The 23584-nt window shown below is 36.9% G+C and overlaps 2 protein-coding genes across 3 annotated transcripts; one reads left to right on the top strand and one right to left on the bottom strand.

Moving 5' to 3' along the window:
- Positions 1–6777: 6777 nt before the first annotated feature.
- LOC116207178 lies at positions 6778–7638 on the top strand. The gene is made up of 2 exons (XM_031540061.1): positions 6778–7118; positions 7208–7638. The coding sequence occupies exons 1-2, from the start codon at positions 7070–7072 to the stop codon at positions 7546–7548; spliced, it is 390 nt and encodes a 129-aa protein (XP_031395921.1). The 5' UTR covers positions 6778–7069; the 3' UTR covers positions 7549–7638.
- A 3226-nt stretch (positions 7639–10864) lies between these two features.
- Positions 10865–22051, bottom strand: LOC116207827 (phospholipid scramblase family protein C343.06c-like). Of its 2 annotated transcripts, none has more exons than XM_031540920.1 (12): positions 21557–22051; positions 17231–17867; positions 16203–16289; positions 15795–15836; positions 15619–15663; positions 14767–14832; positions 14612–14668; positions 14450–14511; positions 12763–12883; positions 11727–11804; positions 11532–11638; positions 10865–11382 (listed from the first exon to the last, which is right to left on the bottom strand). In XM_031540920.1, the coding sequence occupies exons 2-12, from the start codon at positions 17861–17863 to the stop codon at positions 11352–11354; spliced, it is 1329 nt and encodes a 442-aa protein (XP_031396780.1). In that variant the 5' UTR covers positions 17864–17867; positions 21557–22051; the 3' UTR covers positions 10865–11351. The 2 variants fall into 2 exon arrangements, with proteins under 2 accessions (XP_031396780.1, XP_031396781.1); XM_031540921.1 differs by having other exon boundaries at positions 14459–14511.
- Between the last annotated feature and the right edge of the window lie 1533 nt (positions 22052–23584).

Genomic DNA, 23584 nt, shown 5'->3' with positions numbered 1-23584 from the left:
CCAAAAAAGAAAATTACGAATAACCCTATTTTCTCTCATGCACATGTCACGGACCGACATTCCCGACCTTGCCCAAGTGTAACAATAGGGTTCTGATGACCTGTACTGGTTGCCTTCATTGTACATGAGCTCATATGAGCTGCTATATTACATGTACCTACTCTGGATGTTGTGCTCCTTATCGTGGTACAATTGTGTTAGCATGTCAACCCTGGGAGGGCTGCACACGGTTCCCTGGGCGCCCGCAGTGGTATCAAAGCTGGCCCTAGTGGGAGGAATCCATGACGACTCGAGGTCGATGAGGAATGCAGCAGCAAGCATGGGGATGCTTCGGCTCAAGCAGGGGACTGCTTTCTACGGGAGGAGAGCGTGGAGACTTCAAGCTTGGGTGTCGGGAGCCGTTGGTCTTCATTCAGCAAGGAGTTGACAAGCTGGGGAAGACACATCGGACAGCACCCAGCGGAGGCGTGCATAGTCAAGGAGCTTGATGTGTCTATGTGTCCTTGTTCCTAGGGGCATTTGCGTAGTAGGGGCTAAGCTGCTCAAGGACTGACACCACTAGGGTGTGGTGTGGGGTGAAGCCAGCGTTGTTGTTGAGGTATTGACACCACGAAAGGATGTGGTGTGGGGTGAAAGCGACATAAGACGTAGGGACCGCTGCGTGGACAAGACCGCAATGAGGATGTTTGCGGATTAGGTGGGGGGAAATCTCACGGGATGACATTCCCGACCCTCCCAAAGTGCGACAATAGATTCTGATGACCATGTACTGGTTGTTTTCATTGTACGTGGGCTCATATGAGCTATTATATTACATGTACGTACTCCGGTATGGTGCTCCTCGTCGTGGAATAAATGCGTTAGCTTGTCAACCTTGAGAAGGGTTGGGCCTGGGGAGCCTCGGTACACAGTTCCCTAGGCGCACGCAAGAGCATCAAACTCAGTGCCCGTGACACACAAGAGAAAGAGAGGGAGAGACCGACTAAGAGAGGAGTGGGATGTCAGCTGCTCTGACGCCGGCCGCTACTGCTCCTCTCCCTCTCAAGCGTTGTCCCTCTCTGTTTTATAAATATAAATTTTTATACTTTTTGAAATTCTTAAAAAAAATAATTCAATATGAAAAATGTTATTACCAAAAGTTAAAAATAATCTTTGCGGCATTAGGTGTACGATTTTAATATCTTACACCGCACATATGAAAGTGAAACCAGCAATTCCTATGGGTCACGACATATGTCCTATCATAGCCCAAGTAGTACAACCTTAATTTATAATTCAATTTATCTTTCAAATTGAAATTTTATATATCATAGTACATACAATATTGACTTGGCAATCCAATTGCGTGTTCCCGATTCTATATGTTCATCTTCTTCATTCGCAAGCTTCGTATACTTCGCACATTTTTTTTTAATAGAGATCCAATAATCTTACAGTTTAATATGCACGAGTTGAATTAGAATGATTTTGTGATCACTTTAAGTACTTCATAGATATAGAATTCATTGAGGACTTTATATAATGCGATCACAGAGTAATTTCTTTTCGTAATTGAAATGTCATGTTCAGTTATTGCAATGAATTAAAGAATTGGTCCATCAGCTCTTTCAAATTGGTCCAGGAACAAAGCTGTAAAAGAGGCATAAACTTTGTCAATCCCCTCCTCCTTAGTCAAGGAGTCGCAAATTCCTTTGACCTTTGGTTGTTGTAGCGAATGCAAGCAATGGCATACTGGCAAGTTATACCGGACAAAGTACGTCCAGCACACTTACAAGAACATTTGTGCGTCTTAAGATCAACTACACAATTAGAATGTGCGTCTTAACATTTGCTACGTCGAACAGTGCTCCATTAGGATATCCTCACAACAGTGGAGTCCAAAATGCAGCTTCATGTTTTCCTCCTCTCAACATCAATCCTTTTCATCATCCTAGCTAAACTCCTTTTCAGTGGCTTCCACGGGGTATCTACTCTATCGTCATGCTCATAGTACAAGCGCAACTCGGTATGCTCTTGCATTGCACTAATCAAGTATCAGGCGTCATTATCAATTTTCAACAACTCAATGCCCATAGAGAAGGTACCAAACGAAAGGTCCCTAAAATAGCAAGGTGTGGGACTAGTAGCATACCCACCAGGCAAACATATCACATATCCCAATTGCAGTGAAGATATCAACATCTACATTCTTAAAAATTTATACCTTAGCGCACTTTCCTTGCCTTCCCCATCAGGCAACAAACTTTTTCCCATGATGAAGATGCACATCCACAGTCTTCCAAAGTTCCACTCTATAAAATCAGAAATAAACATCAAAATGTTAGTGAGAAAACCGCAAAAGCTCAATGAATAAAAACAACATAAAAGCATGATCGCTGCCAAATAAACAAAGAGTGATCAACATGGAGGGAATCACGCATAATCACGATCCAGAGCAAAAAAATATCAACTCTATCACCCTTTTGATATGTGGTTTGGCAGATGTTGAGAACGAAATAATTGGGCTCTAGAAGACCATATTCTCAGTCATCACGATTACGAGCACTTTTCTCTTGATAGCTTTGCACAATATAATGAGAAGCTTGAACATGCCTAACCCTAGCAAGTGGAAGTGGTTTGTTTTTGCATGTATGAAAAGAGGAGATGAATTGTTTTCACATTTTAGAGGGAAACTTGAAATGAGATGGAAAGAAGGAAAAAGAAAAAGAGAAAAAGAAAAAGAAAAAAGGAAATGTTATCATTTGCTCCAATTAGGTCCGCGTCCATTTTAGCCGACGTTGGGAAGTCATGGTTCTAAAGGAGTGGACCCAACTAATGTAATTAGGTATCTATTTGAAATGACAATGACCCAAGTGATATAGTCAGGGATCTATTTGACATGTGGACCAAATTGATGTAGTGAACCAAAATAATGTAACCAGGATCAATGATGCAAAAACTCATCTGTTGTATCAAAGTGAGGAAAAGAAAAAGGGAAAAAGGACCCAAATGATGCAAAAGGCGTCTCTTGGGGACCTCATTACCTATTCACTCACAAATTAAAGAATCGGTCCATCTTATATAATGAGCTCTCTATAATTTTTTTAATGTACTTCCTCGATTCGTTTTTTATATTTATTTATTTTAAACAATAACTACTTATAAATCCGCACGTTAGACGGAGTCTGACTGTACAAAAATTCAATAAATATACTATTTGATATTATTGAAGAAATTGCTCAATCCCTCCATATAATTATTTGTAATTTTCAACAAAATTTTTAATACTTATTCGCGATATGCAATATAATAATTAATTATCATATTTCATTAAGATATAAGATTTTAAGAAAAGAATTTAGGGAGTTTGAGATCATCGAAATATAATTTTGCAATGTATTTTTTGGTATTATAATTAATTGGTTATTATTGATTATTTCTCGAGAATTTGGTATTTTTAAAGAAAATTTTGAGCGCCCATTGGTGAATTGAGAAAACTTTTTATTTTTCAGAAAGAAATTTAATTTTTATTGGGGATGTATAAGAGTTGTTATGTAAATGAAATTGACAAGTTTTGGATTATCTTTATAATATTTACCTAGCATTAAATGGGACGAAAAGGTTATATTAACCAATTGGAGATGTGCAAAGTCTTTAAAGGAGAAGTAAGGGGTTTACCTGAAAAGTTATAGTGGTGGTTTCTCGTTGCACTTTTCAACTTTTATATACTTATATTGATTTTCATTATATTTTGATATTTTGTATGTATCGCTTTATATTTTCTCTTCTTAATGAGGAATAATGCTTAAATTACATTAAGAAGTTTTACGGATCGATTTAAAGAGTTTAATAAAAATCTATACAAAATTATTTTTGTAAGGCTATAAGATTCAATCAGTAAAAAAGAATTTAATTTAAAAAAGAAAAAAAAGAAAAAGTATAATTCTAAGAAAGATTTCATGAGTTATGTTGATATTGGTTGATATTTCCGAAAATATTTCTTTAACGCCAGCCAGTCTACTCGTGGACAGCCTTCTTTGCCTCTTTAATCGAATCCCCCACGTTGCCCCATTACATTGTAGCTTTCCTCCCACAATTGATGCTTCCGGAGATTTGGACAGCTTCCTTTGTCATGTTCTCCAACTTGTTGGTTCTCCATTAAATAATTTTCTATTTCGCTAGAAAATTGCAAAATCCATCAAGTTTCGGGAATGAAAGAAGTGGAATGGGAACAGGAACATGCTAGAGAAAACTCTAAAATGCTATTTTATATATTTTATACATACTATTTGGGATTATTTGCCAATCAGTAATAATTGAATTAGAAAGTGAGTATTTTATGTAGGGCAAATTACATAAAAAAAATTTAAGTTTTATAAAACGTTTCAGTTTTATCCTAAATATTATTTTGTAACAAAAAAAATCACATGATTTGAGAATCGTCTCAGATTTGACCTTCCGTTATCATTATGTTAAGTTTGTCGTCTATTTGCCTACGTGGACTTCACGGGACCCACAAAGTTATATGTTTTTTTTCATTACATACTAAATTTATGATGAAATTGAAACTTTTTTGAATTTTTGAATTTTTTTATTTAACCTATTTTATTTGTTTATTAATTTATGACAGAAGTTAACAATCCACGTATGCAAAATTGACGGAATTTATAACGGACGTCATTTTTGAGACAATTTAGAAAATTTATGGTTTGTTTTGTTACAAAATAAAATTTAGAACAAAACTGAGATGTTTTACAAAATTTAGATTTTTTTATGTAATTTGCCCTTTTATCTATGATAGTTGGCAAAATTTTAACAAAAGAAAAATAAATTGGTTTAAGACTAACAATCTTACTTTTTGAGGTTAGATAGGATGGATATCGCAATTATGGAGACTTACGGCGCATGATATGTGAGAATCTTTAAGTAAATTACAATATCATACAGCCTACCGAAAATATTACAATATCATACAATATAAGCTTTTCAACACTTACAATTCCTCTTTCACCGAAAAGATTCACTTCACTACTTAAGCACTTGTTTTGTTAAATACTTATATGTTCAGTAATTAATTAATTTTAATGGAATACCACCTTAGTTTTAGAATGTTATGTATCTTCCATTCTAGCTCTCAATCCATTTTTCTCTCACTTATAAACTTGGCAAACAATCGACCTAGAAGGAGATAGGTAAAGGGAAAATTGATAAAGGGGTATGGTCAGTTTTACTATTAAGAATCGGATTGAGGACCACTTGGTATCTCAGATCAAAGGCGATACCACTGCACAAAATCCATTTTCTCATTTCTCGATTCCTTTGAAAGTTTATATAGTTATACGTAATGTAAACCGTACATATACATAAAATATATTTTTACTTTGGTGTAGCAATTAGGTTCCAGGATGCAAAGTCCGGTCTAATCACTGTCCCAAAGAGTCCAAATTGGACGTCTACATTAGATCATCTAGTGCATTAATCAGAATTACTCTTGAAAAATTATACTAAAGGTAAAAAAGCACATTAAATCCTGTCATCGGCATGGTGATAAAGATCAAAGACTGCAACTGAGGTTTGGTTTGTGCAATCTGCAGTGTATATACCACATCAGGTCAAAATATTGCAAATTGCGAATTGCAATGCATTTCTGCTAACTTTTAGCTGGATTAATATATGGAATAATTGTATGCCCACATAGTCTAGAGTACTGTTATTGGAGAAGTTTGTCAAGAAGAATAAGTATTGACTATGAAACATAATACCTGTTCTAGTCCAATGGGACGTCACGCGATATATTTTCTTGTATACGAAGTAGAATATATAAAACCATCAAAGGTTAGCGCGTGTGGTTCAATATGTCTTGCCTCCGGTTCATAGTAGAAGATGTAGCAGATTGACCCACCCTGCTGCAAAAATATTTTGGAGGTCATCCCTTACGAGTACTAGCGTGCATGGGTCCGAGGACGGAGTCAGCCATTCGTTTTGAGGGGGAGCAAACCACATCAAACGAAGCTCATTTGAATTACCCTATATGAATCACCGGAGCTCGTAAATCTCAATTCAAATAAGTTTCTTCACTACCAATTTTCTTCTTCTATGATGCCTTATAAGATATTTGCTTCAATTAGGCAATTGCTTTGATAAAGGTTTTTAACATTGTAATAAAGTTTGAAATGTGGCTTTTTAATCCAAAAACTTGTACAGACATAGCTTTGTTTGGTTTTATAATCAATTTTTAACTATACTCCACTTAACTCCACTTATCTTCAATTCAACAATACAATTATTACTTTTTCATTTTTCTTCAATTTTTATAACCATTCAATTCAATTTTTGATATTAAATTCTCTCAACTATTTATTACTTGTTTTACAATTCAACGACACAATCATTATTATCTCTCAATTATTCATTACTTTTTCCACAATTCAACAATATAATCATTACTTTCTCTCAACTATTCATTACTTTTTCACATTTTTTCTCATAATTCAACAATACAATCATTACAAATCAATTAAAATCAAAACTCAACTCTATTCAACTCTAAAACCAAACACAACTTTGAATACCGTGGTGCATAATATATATGCAAATGAAAAGACGCATAAAAAATTATCAAAAATTTCTCATTTCTACTAATTTTAGTATCACATTTCTAACAAAATTTTCGGTCAATTTGGTTCATGCCGTCTAGTAAACCATTTGTATTAGACGAAAATCACATAAACATCAATCCAATCCTTCTGCTTCACTGTTACTCATTTTCATTGTTTCTTTTTCATTCCTTTCCAATTTCTCTCTCTTGCTTTTAACACCGATTTCTCTCCTCGGTGCCACTCTCTCTCCTCATTTCTCAACCTCTTGGATCTCGCACAACTGCCAGGAAGAGCAAAGACAAATAGTGAGGAGTCGCCCGTGAAGAAGAAGAAAGAAAAACGGTGACGAATTGCCTGCCCAATCAAGGAAACATCAATTTGGGCAATAACATACTTTTCACCTTCATAAGACAAAGCGAGGAGTCACTTACCATCAATTGGCCAACTGTGCTTTGCACCTCACCGAGAAACGAAGAGTCGCCCGCCAATGAATGCATGCGCTCACATTTATGCACGACAACGGGAGTCCCCCAAAGCCAGGTAATGATTGCTTCTTCCCCTATAAATGGCGTAGATCTCCCCCTCAGTCCATAACATCGTAACCCTGACTCTAAAATTTTAACTTACAGGAAGGGAGAAGATTGACAGAGGAGACTTACTTGCTGATCTACTTGAGGAAGAGGAGAGAGAAAAGGACGAAGAAGGCTCCAGCGACGATTCTAACGATGATTCTAGCAAAGATTTTTACGATGATTCAGACAAGTTTCACCACTATATCTCTCGCCGTGAATATGCCAGACTGTCTGACCAAAGAACCCCAAACCCCACCCACCCCACACCATTTTCTTTGTTGATGATGAAGTTGATGATGTTGATAATGATTTCTTCGATGATGATCCACCCTCCCCAATGCTCGACTGTTCGACTGAAGCACCCCCCTTTACTGATGATTTCTTCTTCCCGGTTGTAATTGTTCTCGCTCCCTCCTTTTGTAATTTTCCTATATATAAAAGGAAAATTTTATATAAAATGAATGAAAATCATCTTATCTTTGACCTTCTTTCTTGTTGATCCATACTGGTATATGTATGTATGCTTATTAAATGAAGAAGAAAAGAGGTTAAGTGATGATGTGTTCAGCTCTGTTACCCTTTCTTCATCTTCATCGCCATCGCCAATCTCTCCACTCTCTTTCTACTCTTCCTTTGTCTAATCCAATCCACTGGTCAACATCAACTCAACTCCATTAGAACCACAACAGAGCTTGCTTGTTTGTTTGTTTCCCAATCAACCAATAGTTAGAGCCACAACGCAGAGGTTGAAAGGTGCTGCCTTCTCCTTTTTTGCTCTAAAAAGAGAAAACTCAATTGCGATCATTAATGGTAGATTCATAGGATTAGATTCTTTCTAAAATTTTCATATGGTCAAGGTCTTTGGGTCGTGAGGAAGCTATAGAATTTTAGTGTTCATTATTTCGTTAAACCATTTGTAAGAAATAGTCGTTTGAAAGTTTAAGGTTTCGTGACAAAAGCTAAACTTTGAACCAAGTTTATGATATCATTTCTTTACTTTTGACTCAACTTTTGTTTACAAATTGTAATTTATTACATTAGCTTTCGATATAAACAAGTAACTCGTTGACTGGAGTTTTTCTTTTTATTTATCAAAAAAAAAACTCGTTGACCGGAGCTCCAAGCGAAGAGAACGAACGGCTTGAAAGGAGCCCTTCAACCATCATTTAGAGTAGAGAGATGAGGGGATGAGGGACCTTTCTGATGTTACAAAGAGCGGGCGGAGGGACCATTTTAATAATCAAGACATTTCAGTTGCATCCTTAATGGAGTTATAACGGCGGTCAACATGGACCAAATTGATGTTACAAAGAACCAAATTGATATTACAAAAGATCAAAATGATGTATAGTTCTTGTCAAGGATGGACTTGATGTAATTCGACTGATTTGTGGACGAATTTGCTAGTTAAGTAGAGGGAGGCCACACCAGCAGCCACCACCACCTCCCTATTTGAGGAGTGGCCACCGGCAAGGCCACTCCCTGCTCTTTCCCTGTTTCCATTACTCCCCTTTCCTCCTATTCATATATATTCTTTTGTATATTTTAAAATTTTGAAATTTACAGTATTATAAAAATATTTTTTGGACGGAAAATGTGGTTTTGATAGATAAATAGATGATCAGACTTAAGCGGCAAAAGAGGGAGATGGTGAAGATGAGAATGAAAAAAAAAAGTGTTTAGGATTAAAATGACAAAAACGCTAAGGGTTGAGGACTAAAGGTGCCTTTTTATCAAATTCCTAGATGGTGTGAGGAAGTCAATGCACCTATTTGCAAGATTTTGATGGGGACAGAAGGATAGTGAAAGGAAGATCCAACAGAAGAAAAGGAGTGATCTAACAGCTCTTAAAAGCCAGGAAGGCCCAGGCTTCAGAGACTTGATGATATTCAACCAGGCCCTCTTAGCTAAAATGGCTTGGAGAGCTTATAGAATCCAGATTCACTTCGGTTGAGGTTCTCAACTGAAAGGCAAGTATTTTCCAAATTAGGACTTCCGGCAAGCAAAGAAAGGAGCAAGAGCCTCATGGACGTGGAGTAGCCCATTCGAATGCCATGACGGAGGTTAGTGTATTGCCAGTTAAAAGTGGAGAAACAGTGCATGTTTGGAAGGATTCCAATATAATAAGAACAGAGGATGATCAATTAGTATGGCCTTTATGTAATGAATGGGGTACTAACGGCGGAATCTGCCTACGGCTTCTTGAAAGATAGAGAGCTAAGACAAATCATTTACGAGCCTTCTTCCTCACATAATGTGGAGCAGAGAGTATCGAATGTTATTTGGAGCATTGTCTGTCCCCCAAAAAGTGAGAAGTTTTATATGGAGGTGCTGTTTAGATGCTGCGGCAACACTCGAAGTTTGGAGAAGAACGAAGGTTGTAGTTGAAGGCAGTGTCCTTTCTGGGGCGAGGAAGAAACAACTGAACATGCTTTGCTGCAATGTGAATGGTGCAGCTGCATATGGCATGGCTTCCTGGAATTCGAGATTGAGAAAAGAGAAGTGTCCACAATAAATGATTGGCTGTTAAGGCTTTCCGAAAGCAGGGACTGTAAGGGGAAAAAAACGAAGAGCTGATGAGAAACATTGCCTTTTCTCTATAGGCCATATGGAAGGGCGGGTTTCAAGCTTTAGTTGAGGAGAAGAAGACACCCCAAGCAGCTAGTGTTGTTCAGAGGCCCCCTTATGCAGTAAATGAATACGTGAGACTGGCAAAGACAGGCGTGAGGCGAGGAACAGAACAAGATAAGAATCCTAGCTGAGGGATGATGATATGTCAAGAAAATGGGAAAGGCCAAGCCGGAAGCAGATCGAGATAAATTGTGATGCTGCTGTTGACGAGGATGCAACTTCTGCAGGTATAAGATTTGTGGCAAGAGACCATGCTGGTATCTTAAATATTGCAGGGGCAGGGAGAATGGTCCTGACTGATTTTGCGGTCCTGCAGAGGGCTTTAGCTGTCAAAGAGGGAATTAAGGTTGCTTTGGACAAGGAATCGAGAGTAGTAGCTGTGGGAACAGATTGATGGAAGAGGTCCTCGGTTGATTCTCACGTGCATCCGTAATAAGGAAAGGATTCTCTTATTTCTTGGATGGAATTACCATACCATATTGAGCTATTAGATTGCATCTGCTAAGGATTATCGGCGTTGTAATCTTGCAATTCAATTGTCTGGGTCCCGTATTTGTTTATTTGGGGGCATGGCGATTCATATTGCCTTGATAATATTCTTTGAATCCTGTCATTGCCCATATATATCCCATTGCCCCTCACCTTCACCTTCTGGAGAATCATAGCACCATCCTCAGCCTAGGTCAGAAGTTCCTCCCCCAAAGGTCGATCAGATGAGGGCTAGGCTGAGAGGGAGGGCAGCGGAAGACAGTGACAGTGGTGATTGTGGCGGCTGAATATGCTGGTGGAAACTTCAGGGTTTGCTGCAATATCTCTGTAAGCCAAAACATCAACATTCGCGCGCATACCAAATGCAACAATGCAACATTACTTGCAATTTTAATCAGTCGGTCATCCATGCTGCAGTTACGTAGAAAGCCTCTACAAGATTACCGAGCAATTCACCTTACTTGAAACTAATGGAGCCAGTAATTTCCAGGCCATTGACCATCCAAGAGTAGGATTGCCAATGCCAATGCTGTGAACCCGGGCTTCAATTTGGGTTTTGCAGCACATCAATATATATTGCTTGCTTCGGCCCGTAACAGCATATCTCTTTGCATAAGAATTAAATGGAACGTGAACAGACGTGTTGCCTTAAAAAAGGCAAAAACGCCCTAACCCACACATTTTTGAGTAGCTATAACATGATATTGAACTAGATTAAAGGGAACAATCTTTGGTTTTCTCAATCTTTTTAACAAATGAACGATCGAATGTATTGACAATGGATCTGCAAGTTGCTCATCCAGTATACTGAATATGGAAGCTATACGTCAGTCATCAGCAACTAATTCTTAGTCACGTGATTTTGGCCTTGAACTATGCAGCAAAGAGCTCCATCACGCTCAACCCGATTCTTGGCAAAATAAATGGCCACATGAGAGAGCTGCTACGAAGATGCTGATGCATCAGTAAGCAGATGAAGACTGCACAGTAGTCTCCAGAGTCCTGCTAAGAATACCTACACTATAAACAACCCCAGCCAGATACGAACTTCTTGGTTCCACATTCGGTGGTGACTGAAGGTCTAATCACCGCCGACAGCGAAAGGAATTCCCCTGAAAACAAAATAGACCAAGACTCGATATCACTCGACCCGACAGTTGGTCATGTAAAACTTGATGAATAAAGACTGGAAAGAGCGGGGGCCATGCCATTGAAATCATAGGAACTGTGAAGGAGTGTAATAATAATGATTGCCACATACCAATCTCCATGCCTTGAGAAGTAATCATTATCCAGTGATACAGCGAGAGCTAGTGCCACTGCCCTTTCTGAGAGGGTTAAAGGACGGACGACTTTTAATTCCCGAATCTGCAAATTCCGAGAAGCCCATGAAATTAATACCACATAAGATCACAGACAAATGAAAGAATGTCCAACAGCACTATTTGAGCTTTACTTTTCTAGCACAACCCGTCATTAAGAAGGGATCTGAACTCCCAAATCGAATAACATACTGGCCAGCATCAGTAAAAAGCTGCAGGCAAACAAGCAGATAAAATTATTAGCAGTGCTCTGGATACCATAATAAATTTTCTCCATTTGCAGTGTCTTTTCTTTATTTAAATTTAATAGACGAAAACAAAAGCCAAATGGGATAGTAATGAATTCTCAATCCTGGTTCTTTCGTAAGACTGCATCGTCTTATTTATAGGAGGGAATTCTTCAAAATAGGACAGAACAATACCGGTGGTTCCGCAACTTCAAAGTCACCGCACACCAATGAAATAGAGAAACTTATTCCTAACTTAATTCTACATAACAAATGATAATTTAAGATTCTATCACGTTAGCATGGAAGCCCCATTCCATGTCACATAAATTTTTAGGTTAATTTCACCAACACTTGCTACTTAATGGACCTAGTGTAAGGAAATAGAACTCCTAATAACTAATAAAAGGGCACCGGTAGTCCCACACAAAAATCGAATACGTAACCTCTTGGTTGACAGGCAAAGGCGTGTGCCACTATGCTACACTCCCTTTCTCTAATCGACTTATTTGATTGTTAATCATATTGAAACAAATCCAATAAACAAAATACAGTCAAGTGGCTGGCCAGCCATCCCAGTCTAGTGATCCCATTACCCTCTCGGACAGTAGGTGGACGTTTACGGCTACTACAACAGCTGGCCAGCCACTAGGCCTTAGGACTACAATCTCATTGCTAATTTTATTATCAATTTTTCTCCATGAAACATTAAGGTGAATGGTATTGATATCTTTGATACAAGGGTATTGGTCCAACTTACTCTAATTTTAAGGAATTAACCATTTAACCTAAATTCTTTAACCTAGACTTTAAAAAAAAAAAATCCTTTATCCTAGAGTACGAGTACAGAATGACTCAGATATCTAAACCGACAAGTTCTTCCAAGAGCCATACACTATTGTAAAATATTATAACGAGTTTTATATAAAACTATGCAACCAACCTCAAAACCAAAGCCCCGCCAAGCGCGATCTATTTCAGCCAAAACTTCACCATTTATGTCCTTCAAAGTAAAGGTCCAAAACCAGAAGCCGGGATTTTCCACTACTGCAAACTGCTTGTTCCTAGAAAGAGTAAAGTGAACTGAACACAGCAGCAGTATAAATGACAATGCAGCGATTGATGGGGTCAAGTTTCTGCTAGCTTAAGGATGATTTCAAAGAGATGATTATTACCAACGAATGTTGTATTTCAGCATGTTTGGGAGAGGGAATTTGGAGGGAAAAGGAATCCTTTGGGAGTTTCTTTTTTTGGAGGGGAAGGGAAATGAAGGGAGAGCAATTTTGTAGATTTTGCCAACCCTCCAATTGGGATGAATTGGAAGGGATACAGCCGCAGGAAACTTAAAAAATGAGTAAAATGATAATTTTGCCCCTTGCTAATTATAAGAATAACGGAACCAGAATTCTGCACTTTTCTGTCCTTTTCTCCTCAAAGTGTATTCAGTTAAATGGCATGAAATATAAATCATTACAGCACGATAAAATTATAGACGATATACTTATATATATATGTGTACTCTTTTCTAATTATAACCATTATGTGTTATATTACAGTCAATTATACTAACGTTGCATTGCACCTTTTTTTCCCAGTAACAGTGTATTACACCTATATAATTTTAAAATGAAAACCTGTTATAACTACTCTATTATGCCAATTTTGATCATCGTGGCACGTAATTCAACAATTCTATATGACATTTTCTTAGATTCTTGATCGAAAATTACATATACTTAACAAAAAGTAAATAATATATTACTGGAATTGATTGTTCGCAATTCATTCAAAATATTTAATAATCTTTTTATTTATTGTTTAATTTGTTAAATAATCTGTGAAACGAAATACTTCATGTTTAGATACATGGAATAACAATTTAACTGATACACCATTCAATTTGATAAGGGGGAAAAATTATGGTTTATATAGTGTATCTTAAAATTTTTATGGTATAATTGTCTTAAAATATAACTTTATTTCTTTGTTTTTTATATTGGCTGGGTAAACTTTCTTTCATTTTCCCCTCTTTTCCTTTCCTTTCCTTCCATAAAATCTCCCAAACAACATTGATACTCTCCCTCCATTTCCCTCCTCTCCTCTCCCTCCCATTCCTCTCCTTTCCCCTCCTTCCCTCTTCTCTCCATCCTTAAAAAACTCCCAGACATAGTGTTAATGAGGGGTTTCTAGACTGGAAGATATACTTTAACCAAATGTAATGAAGCTATGACATTCTAGCAAAACAGGAAAACGAGCATGCAAGAACAGGAAAAGTAGTATACCCAACTATGTAAGGTTTTTCTTCAAACATAAGGACAGTCTGATCAAGAAATTACATATTACTTCTGGAGAAACAATTTCATTCAATATGACACCTCATGAACGGGAGAGAAAAAACAAAAAATTGTCAGTAATATTAAGATGTTCATAAAATGTAAAGCCTATCAGTTCTGCATGTTTAGAGAACTGGACTGAGGTTTACCATTGCCCAAGGACAGGACGCTTCTTCAAAGGATTCTACGTGAGAGCGGTTCAGTGCAAATATTTCATTTTCAATTTCATCTCTATCTAAGCAGCACAATAAGTGGTTAGTAACAAGCTTACTGTGATCAGACAAGATTAGTGATTACCCTACGTACAAATCATACACCCTCTTCCAGAGGTGCCATCTTTGATGAACCACACCCACTTCCTAAAAATATAAGGATGCACATCTGTCAGAATTTCACAATGAACTACAGTTAACCTCAGTTTTGTTCAAATGGACCTGAATTGTTGTGTAAGTAGCATACCTTACCATCAACCTCGGCATAGATTGAGCTTGTTATCCACCAAAAGGGCCTGCGAACCTGAATAATGTAATCACAAATCCTCCAGAATAAGCTTTGCCATTATAAGCCAAAAACAAAAACTCTTAGATTTTTCAGAGAACAGTGCCCCTTCTTACCCTATAAAGTTCGTTACCCATGGCATCAGTTATATATGCTACAAAAGGACGCCTCAGCCTAAGGAACTGACATGAAGAAGCATCATAAAAATAAGCATTCTATATTGATCACTAAATAAATATATTTATAAGCACTAAAAGTTGGTAGTATGTGCAAGCAACAGAAAAATGTAAATGGCAAAGTATAAAAGATTCAGCAATTTCAAGGCAGCAACAGCAAATGATGGGAAAAATTCAAATTCCTTTCTTTAACATGCTATGTCTTTTTCCGTTCACATCCTTGCAACCACGAGAGTGCCGTTGTAATAAACACAGATCCGTGGCATTACGTTAGATGAAAAATCAAGGTTCTACATATGGTATATCAAGCAAGATACAGTCATACACAAAATACTTAAAGACTACCCAGAATCCCTTGCTTTATTACCTAACCCTCACATGTTTTGGTGAAACCAGCTTTGTCTAACCCAAAATTTTTATCTATATAAGACCTCTATGCTCACCTTTAGGGCATAACTTATTATTGCGATCTGAAGAGAACCAGACGCTACTCTTACTGTAACTTCTGTAAGTGCTAATCCTGATCAGCGGGTCTATGTATGCTTTTATGTAAATTTCATCCATTTTCATACAAATTCTAAATTTAGCGCTTCAAGCTACGGCACAAGACAATTTGTGACAGCCAGCCATAAACAATTGCCAGATGATCCTATGAAAATACTATAGAGCTAGCAGGGCTTTTTACCAGAATGATGACAGGATTAGTCATCTAATTAAAATTCATAACCTCTTCTATCAAATCGATTCATGATTGACAACTGGAAAAGGATATAAGGGTGTGATAACATGTACCTGTCTGACGACAACATTACTCTGTTCGCGTATAAAGCCTACCGGCTGAAAACACCAATTACAGGAATTCAGAAACTTGCTAAATGTGCCAGAGTTGGGCCACTAGTACAACTCCATTAAAAAAAATCAGAATCCTAGCAAAAAAAGGTTTAAACAGAATAGACATAATCACCCACAGACTGAGGGTAACAGACATCCACTATTGCATAGCGGTGCTCCTGCATTACAAATAATTTGATGGTTGGTAAAGAAATTAGACGTGAATAACTAGATCAAAGGCTCCAAACTTGCCATATCTTAAGGACAATCATATGAACCATTTAATGATCAAAAGGATCAAGAATGATATCAATAAGCATTTTGAGGTATCTAATGTTAAATGAAGAATAACTATCTACATTTATTACTTAATAAATACTTGAAAACATCACAAAGAGACTTCAACAAATCCAAATGATGTCACTACTTAAAGTGTTGACTTTGTATTATCATATCAGCAAGTGGGTGTAAATCCCACTTCTATTTTACATCGACTTTCAAGATATCATCTGAAGTATCGGCTGTGGGGGAAAGAAGGTTGATACCTGCTTGAAACCAAGTACAAGGTTTGCCCATTCTATATCCCTTGTTATCAGTAAATTGGACCTTGCAAGAAGAGGTGCAACAAGGGCCTAAAAATTCAAAAGAAAGCAATCAACTTATTTCATTTCAAACTCCACTTTATGCATCCCTATAAATATAAATTTGTTATAGAAAAGACCAGCAATTTAGCGGAAGATGCTCCTTGCAATTGCAAGACCTACCAGTGCTCAAAGATAAGGAAAAGATGTAATAAAAAAAAAGTAAATAAGCAAACATACATGTGATAACATGAACATATAGTTTGGTATTTACTAACTCAAAGTAGGAAAGTCTTCCAGACCTATAAACTTAGGATAAATTTGGTGAGCTTATAGCATGTAGTATACCTAACTCGCTCCTGTTGTATTTTATCACAAGTACATGACATTGGACAGCCAAAGTCTACGAACCAGTTACATGAGCATGTGAGAATGACTATGGAGATTGAAATGTACAGACAAATAATTCAAGGGGAAATTACGTACACATATCCTATGGTTTCACCGTTTTTCCAAATCTATCATATGCTTTTAAAATTATCAAAAATATCCCATAGTTTAAATTTTTTTCCAAATATATCCCGCCGTTATATCTTCCGTCAACATTTAACAGTCTTGCCACTATGGCCCTTTACCCATGATAGATTTGAGAAAAAAAATTAAAACCATGGGATAGATTTGAGAAAAAAATTAAAACCATGGGATAGATTTGGAACCTACTTACATTTCATTAATGGAAAATATAACGCCGGGATAGATTTGGAAAAAAATGTAAACCATGGGATATTTTTTATAATGTTAAAAGCATAGGATAGATTTGAAAAAAAAAAGCTAAAACCATGGGATTACCCCATAATTCAACTAACTAAGAACCAGTTATGCATATAAGCATGACAATTGTTGGCACAAGGGTTTCGAAATATGTAACGAGATTCTACTAGCTTGAGAATTCCTCAAAGACTGATAACAGATCATGAACTGTTTAATTTAACCTCCTCGGGAGATGCAAGTTTCAGCAAACTAGAAACTGGTTGGCTTGGTGGCGGCTGCTGCGGATCTTGCCTATGGGGCTCAGAATTCGTTCTTATGGTAGAATCACCATAAAACCATCTTTCTGCCAGATGTTGAAGTGATATCTGATCAACATAGAGAACTCCTGAATTCTTTTGCTTTCCTAGTTTTCTTCTTCTGCTTATACCAGGCTCATTCATTTTCTTATCTGAAACCCAAAGTTGTACAGAAAAATCCCTACTCAGCTGCAGTTCTCTATCAGTACCATTTCCAACTTGATGAGACATTGTCTTTATGGTTCTTCGTGAGAAAAGGGAATTGCCTTCAAAACCACAGGGGTCTTCAATGTTCCCAGACCTATTTCTCAGTAAGAACGACCTCTTCTCATATTCTATCATTCCACAGCCCCATACACCTTGCAACAATGAGGTTGGCTTTAGAGATTGAATTTTTCCAGAAAAAGGTTGAGGAAACTTCTCAACATATGTAGAATTTTCAGGTCGACATGCCCTTGCCATTAAAGAAAATAGAGCACCATATATTGTACTGATTCCACTTGTCTTATAAAGCTTAGACAAGCATTGCCAACCCATCATGAGATAATACCACTCCATATGCCTGCACAAATGTATGTGAGTTTTCCAGGTGAGTTCAATTTCTAAAGAAAAGAGTAGGAAAAAAAAAACAAAAATCAGAGTAAATTTATCAAAAATTAAATTAACTAACATTGACAAAAGTAATTCCTTCTGGTGTAAAATGTACTGGCGTTGCAAGGCAGCAAAATGAAGTTAAATGGATTACCATTGAAGCTCACATACAAATCGACTCTACCCTAGACAACGAGAAGATCGGGGTTGAGCCCTGTTTGCAGCACCAGACAAGGGGCTCAAACTGCCTTAACTCAAAAATGGCAATGGTTGAGGAGTCATCCTTAACCAGTTTAAGGATTTAGGTTTGAAGGTCAATCAGAAACCTATTTATCACTAAAGTTCAAGATGTTGGCTTCCTAGGTTCTTATTGATGTAGCCTTAAACATAGACTTATAGTAACTGGAAAATGTGTGAAAGATGTATGAAATCCAAATCCACATCACTACATTAAATGATGTATAATTAATCAAATTTTCTAATATAGGAATAATAAAAGGGAATTCAAGACCCGATAGGGAATCAACAGGTAGCCTAGGTGGATGAGAAATGAATTTTCTAGATGATGAATTTAATGTGACGAACACCAATTAACCTGATCAAGTGAAGAAATGATGAAGTGATACTACTGCAGTTACTAAGTACAGGTAACTAAACTAAAAGGAGATAGAATCCATTATCCACCAAATGATTGTAAGGAGAGATGAATAATGAAGAACAATAACAATGATAAATTCCGGAACTATGTCAATAAGGGGTTCAAGACTAATGAGATGATTACCATTCTATAGAAAGAACAAAAGGAATCTATACTAAATGTGATACATGTACACAAAACATAAATGAACGGATGTGAAATGCAACTACTAATGAACTTTAGCCCAAAAGATTATGATAAATAAAATGTTGAACCTATGTGGATGGGTGCTTTCGACATTGAAGATGTTGATGAAGTAGGTCTCCAAGTGAACATCTAAACTTCAAAGAATGATAAGTCAACTCCAGAACAATGAACCTACTACTAACATGTGGCCGAGTGAATTTAGTCAATAAATCAAGCAACTCCAAAATGACAGTAATATAATTATAATTATTAGCACATAAGTATGCTTCCAATTATGAAAAATCAACAATTCTGTTGGACATAATATTGAACAAATTGGCAACCACGATGTGGGCTTGTGCACTCCACTCGCTGTCTACTAAATGAGCATTACAGTGAGGTTGAGATAAGACTGGCTATCTCTCCTCTCCCTTTGTATGTGGGGAATGATGAACTCATCAAGTTATATGACTAGCTACTGCAACAATTATGAATCAGAAATTGTCTCCAAAGCAAATTTTCTCAGCTACGAACAAGACCACTAAATTGAATAACTGAATGACATGAATAATGACAATAAATGTGTCATAATTAAAAGCAAACAGATCGAGGAGGCTAATTTGAAATTTTAAAGAGGCGCCATTAACCATTTAGAGTTTCGAGAACCCAAGGTTGATCAGGAACTACTGTTATCTTAATATCGTGATATTAACTTATAAGTTCATTTACTCATCGATCTTCTAACCTAACTTCTAAGCTCGGGAGTCCTATTACATTTGAAAGGCTCAAATCAAATCAACCGCCTATATTCGTATGCTATGTGATGATTCCTAAGTCTGCCATTTTACACGATTTCTTATGTGGTTTTCTAATATTAAGAGACTAATCTGCCATTTTATGTGATTTCTTATGCGGCTGTCTAATGTCAAGAGACTAGGGAAACAAATAAACCAATCAACGGAATCAAAAGAAATAAACGACCAGGTAAAGGACTTCAACGAAAACAAACCAGCCAATTCAAGGGAAAAAAAAAAACAATAGTATGAAAAGGAACATTCATAGGGCAAATGTTAACACCAAAAGTTGCAAAGCTAAAACCAACAACAATAAAACCTCATGGAACAAAATCTCGAGAATCAAATTAGCTATCTCGGACTTCAACAGGTCAAAATAAAATTTTCAGTGCTACAGGAGCAGAAAACAGCAAAAGCAGAACTTCAGGTACCAAAATAGAATCAGCAGTATCATTGGGTAAAACATACAAATCTCGAGTATCAAACCAGCAATCTTAGATTTCCAGGGACCAAAACAGAATTTATAAACCTCCAGGGACCAAAGCCAGAAACAACATAACTTCAAAATAGAAACAGCAAAAGAAAATCTCTATGGGCAAAAATAGAGGACTTCGAATCCCTAAGGCAAACACTTGATATGTCTGAAACTCAAGGACCAAAGCTTTCAAATACACAAGAATGCTTACTGGAGTTTAGCAAAATCAGAGAAAGAAAGAGAGCAGCAAGTGGAAAAGCATCAAGTGTCAATCAGTATAAAACAGTGAAATAAACTAGGCCAGCCAACTTGACCATAAAACAGAGATGAACATGTCATGTTGGGAACTATCGGTGAGTTGAATGAGTGAACAGAGCAGCAGCACTCAGTAGAAATTCGAAACAAAGTGCAAATGGAGGAAGAAACTATTCTCATCGTACTACCATGCAATGCATGCTCTTATATAACTTTCCTTTGTGCATCTTTGAGGCTCAACTACATGACTTAACCAAGTAGAAAGAAGACAAGCAAAGACTCATTCCTTACAACATCCTCCCAAATACTTGGGGAAATCTGAGTATTCATCGAGCAAACAAAAGCAAGAGAATCAACTTTCTCAAAGGAAACTTAACACTACAACCTAACTCAATAATTCTATGACATCTATTCTTGAAACAAGATTTAACCGACCCCTAGTAGAGCTTAAAGCCACCAAATATTCAGATTTAATCAGAAAATGAGAGCAATTGAGAACCTGATCACCCCAAAACTAAACACATTAGACTCACATAGGCCTTGCTAGAGCACACTCTATTTCGACATTTTCAACGGCAATTCCCACACCATACCTGTGCATACATATGGCCTCTTCATATGAAACAGTGAACCACATAGATCAGTTTAGGTTCTTTCATAGCAAGACTACACCAGTGATATGCAAATGCTCAAGTTCATAAGGCCATGCTGAACAGCTAAGTAACCTAAGAGCTTAAAACAATATATATATCCACTATTCATGCTCTAAACAACATAAACCATGCAGCTATGTCATCTACATACTCCACTTCACTCTATGAAGCTTACAATGCCAATATTAACCTTGCAAAACTGCTGAGTTCGAACAACAAAGCTAGATTACCAGAGCTGTCCTAAGCCAAATCATTAACACTTAAAACACCACAGTCAAAGACGTAAACACCTTAGTTCTCATTTTCAGAGCTACATACTTCTATCGAATAGCCAACCAGGCAAGAAACAATCACCATCTCATCAGCTCAAACGCATCATCTGTAGCACCAAAACAAACAACATTGCTCCATCATTAACCTAAATATGTTACACTACCTCAATTGTTTCAATCAGCACCGCCAAACATACTCAAAAGGAATAGTTCCAAGCTCACATAATCAGCAGTACCAAAACAAGCAAGATTACTCCATTATTAACCTAAATGTGATACACTACCTCAGTTGTTTTCAATCTCAGTTGTTTTCAATCAGCAGAGAACAGAAATGACTTCGCAGTCTGAAACGGCGACAACTGAAACGAGTAAGAAAGAGAGACAATACCTTCACCGACTGTGGATTTCCCTTCTCTCATAGTTCTATCACGCCTCCTTCGACAACCTGAAGTTCTCTTCGCAGCTGAAAATGGCCGGAATCCTCCAGAACCAGAGCTTCAATCAAATTTCGTCAAGCATCAGTGAACTCCTTTGCTCCCCCGGCGCTGCAAGTCTCCCAGACCTCTTCATTTTCGCTGAACGCCGCCGGAAAACCTCCGGTTACTGGCCTCGATCGGATTACGAGTGACTCTTTCACTCGCTCTCGCTTCTTGCCTAACGATTTCCTTCCTTCTGGAAAGTTCTACACAGTAGTCCTCCCAACCCGCCAAAAAGAAAAAATATCCTCCCGAGAAAGAGGCTGGCGACGGCCTTTTATGGGGTTATCTTGCTCGATTGGCCGGCCTCCGTCGCCCTCCCGTGCTCCGGGCTCTGCGGAAAGCGTGAAAATCCTTTCCTTCCCGCCTTCGTGTCTGAACTTTTCCCTTTTTCAATTTAGAGTAAACTAATAATTCGTGAGATTGATATTATATCCAATTACCTCATGAAAATTTTTACACTAATTTTGATCTTAATCTATTAAATATACAGCATATTAACCCTTTCATCTATCTACCATTAAAAATTTTACAGAGAAGGATAAATAATGTATATTAAATAGGTCAAAGTAAAAACTGATGTAAAAAAAGTAAAAAATAATATCACATCAGATGTTTTCGTCTACTATTAAATGACAGATAGATGAAATGAATTATCTGATATATACTTAATCTGTCAATATTTAATTTTATGTAAAAAAATTTAGAGATCTTATTTGGTATAACATCAATTTTTCAATGTGTAAATTGCTAATTTACTCTTCAATTTATTGCAAATTACCATTGAGCCCCCCAAACTATCAGCTTGGGGAATTTTTGCCCCTAAATTATTTTTCGTGAACATTTGCGCCCGCAACTATAATAACTGAAGGAAAATCCACCCTTAATGTTCCATTTTCCATCCAAACTAACTGTTGCAGTCCGAGCATAAGGGGCGTTTGGTTTCAGAGTTAAAGTAATTTTGATTTTGATTGTGAAAAAAAACAAATGAGATAGTATTATAAATTTGACTTGGGAAATGTATGTTTTTGTTATGTAGTGGGTAGAGTTAAAATCAAAATCATGATTTTAAAATCTGATCATGAAACCAAACGGGGCCTAACAACTAACTAAATAGAAAAGTCAGAAAACAAATTATTAATCCGCGTCTCAAATGCCACTGGCGACCTTGCACGTGGCTGTGATGGCCAGGATTGAGTCTTAAGATCCATAAACGGCGTTCCTGACAAACAGAAAAAGTAAACTACATTAAACCCCTAGAAATGGGTTAGAACTTTATTAAAGAACTTATTGAAATGGGGTTTCCGAATCCGGAAAACGGGGAATTTATCATAAAAATTGGGGTTTCTAATCTGAAAACAACTATAGATCGGGGGACCTATGAAGACAAATGCAAATCATGAAATGGGGTTACTAAATCAAAGCCAAGCAAGCTCGAAATCGATCAGACGCAGCATTGGGCGAGAATCCCCTTTAACCAGTTAGGGTTTGCAAACCCTAAAATTTTTATTTTGTTTTATGACTTTTCTATTTAATTAATATTTATTTAGTTTATGATGTGTCAGTTAATTAGGATAGAAATGTAATGGTAGGGGTAGATTTTCTTTGGATGATGGTCGAGGGAGCAAATGTTCCAAAAATAAAAAAGTTTAAGGGACAAAATTTCCCGAGTTGATTGTTTAGGGGGCTCAAGGTTATCGGCCATGAACGTGATTTTTATGCTGTATTTGGTTTGTAAGTAATATTTTAAAATCAGATTTTGATTTTGAAAAAGAATGGTATAAATTGTTATGTATGGGGCGCACTCTTTGACTTTGTTACTTTGTATGAGTTATATGATTTTCATTTTGAAAAAAGTGATATAAATGGGGCTCACCCTTTGACTTTGTATGAGTTATTTTGTTTTGTTGTTGGTAAAATTTTATTTTGTTGTGAGTAAA

This window comes from Punica granatum, chromosome 5 (assembly GCF_007655135.1).
Source record: "Punica granatum isolate Tunisia-2019 chromosome 5, ASM765513v2, whole genome shotgun sequence".
Classification (NCBI taxonomy): Eukaryota; Viridiplantae; Streptophyta; class Magnoliopsida; order Myrtales; family Lythraceae; genus Punica; species Punica granatum.
This window is presented reverse-complemented; position numbering and strand designations above follow the sequence as displayed.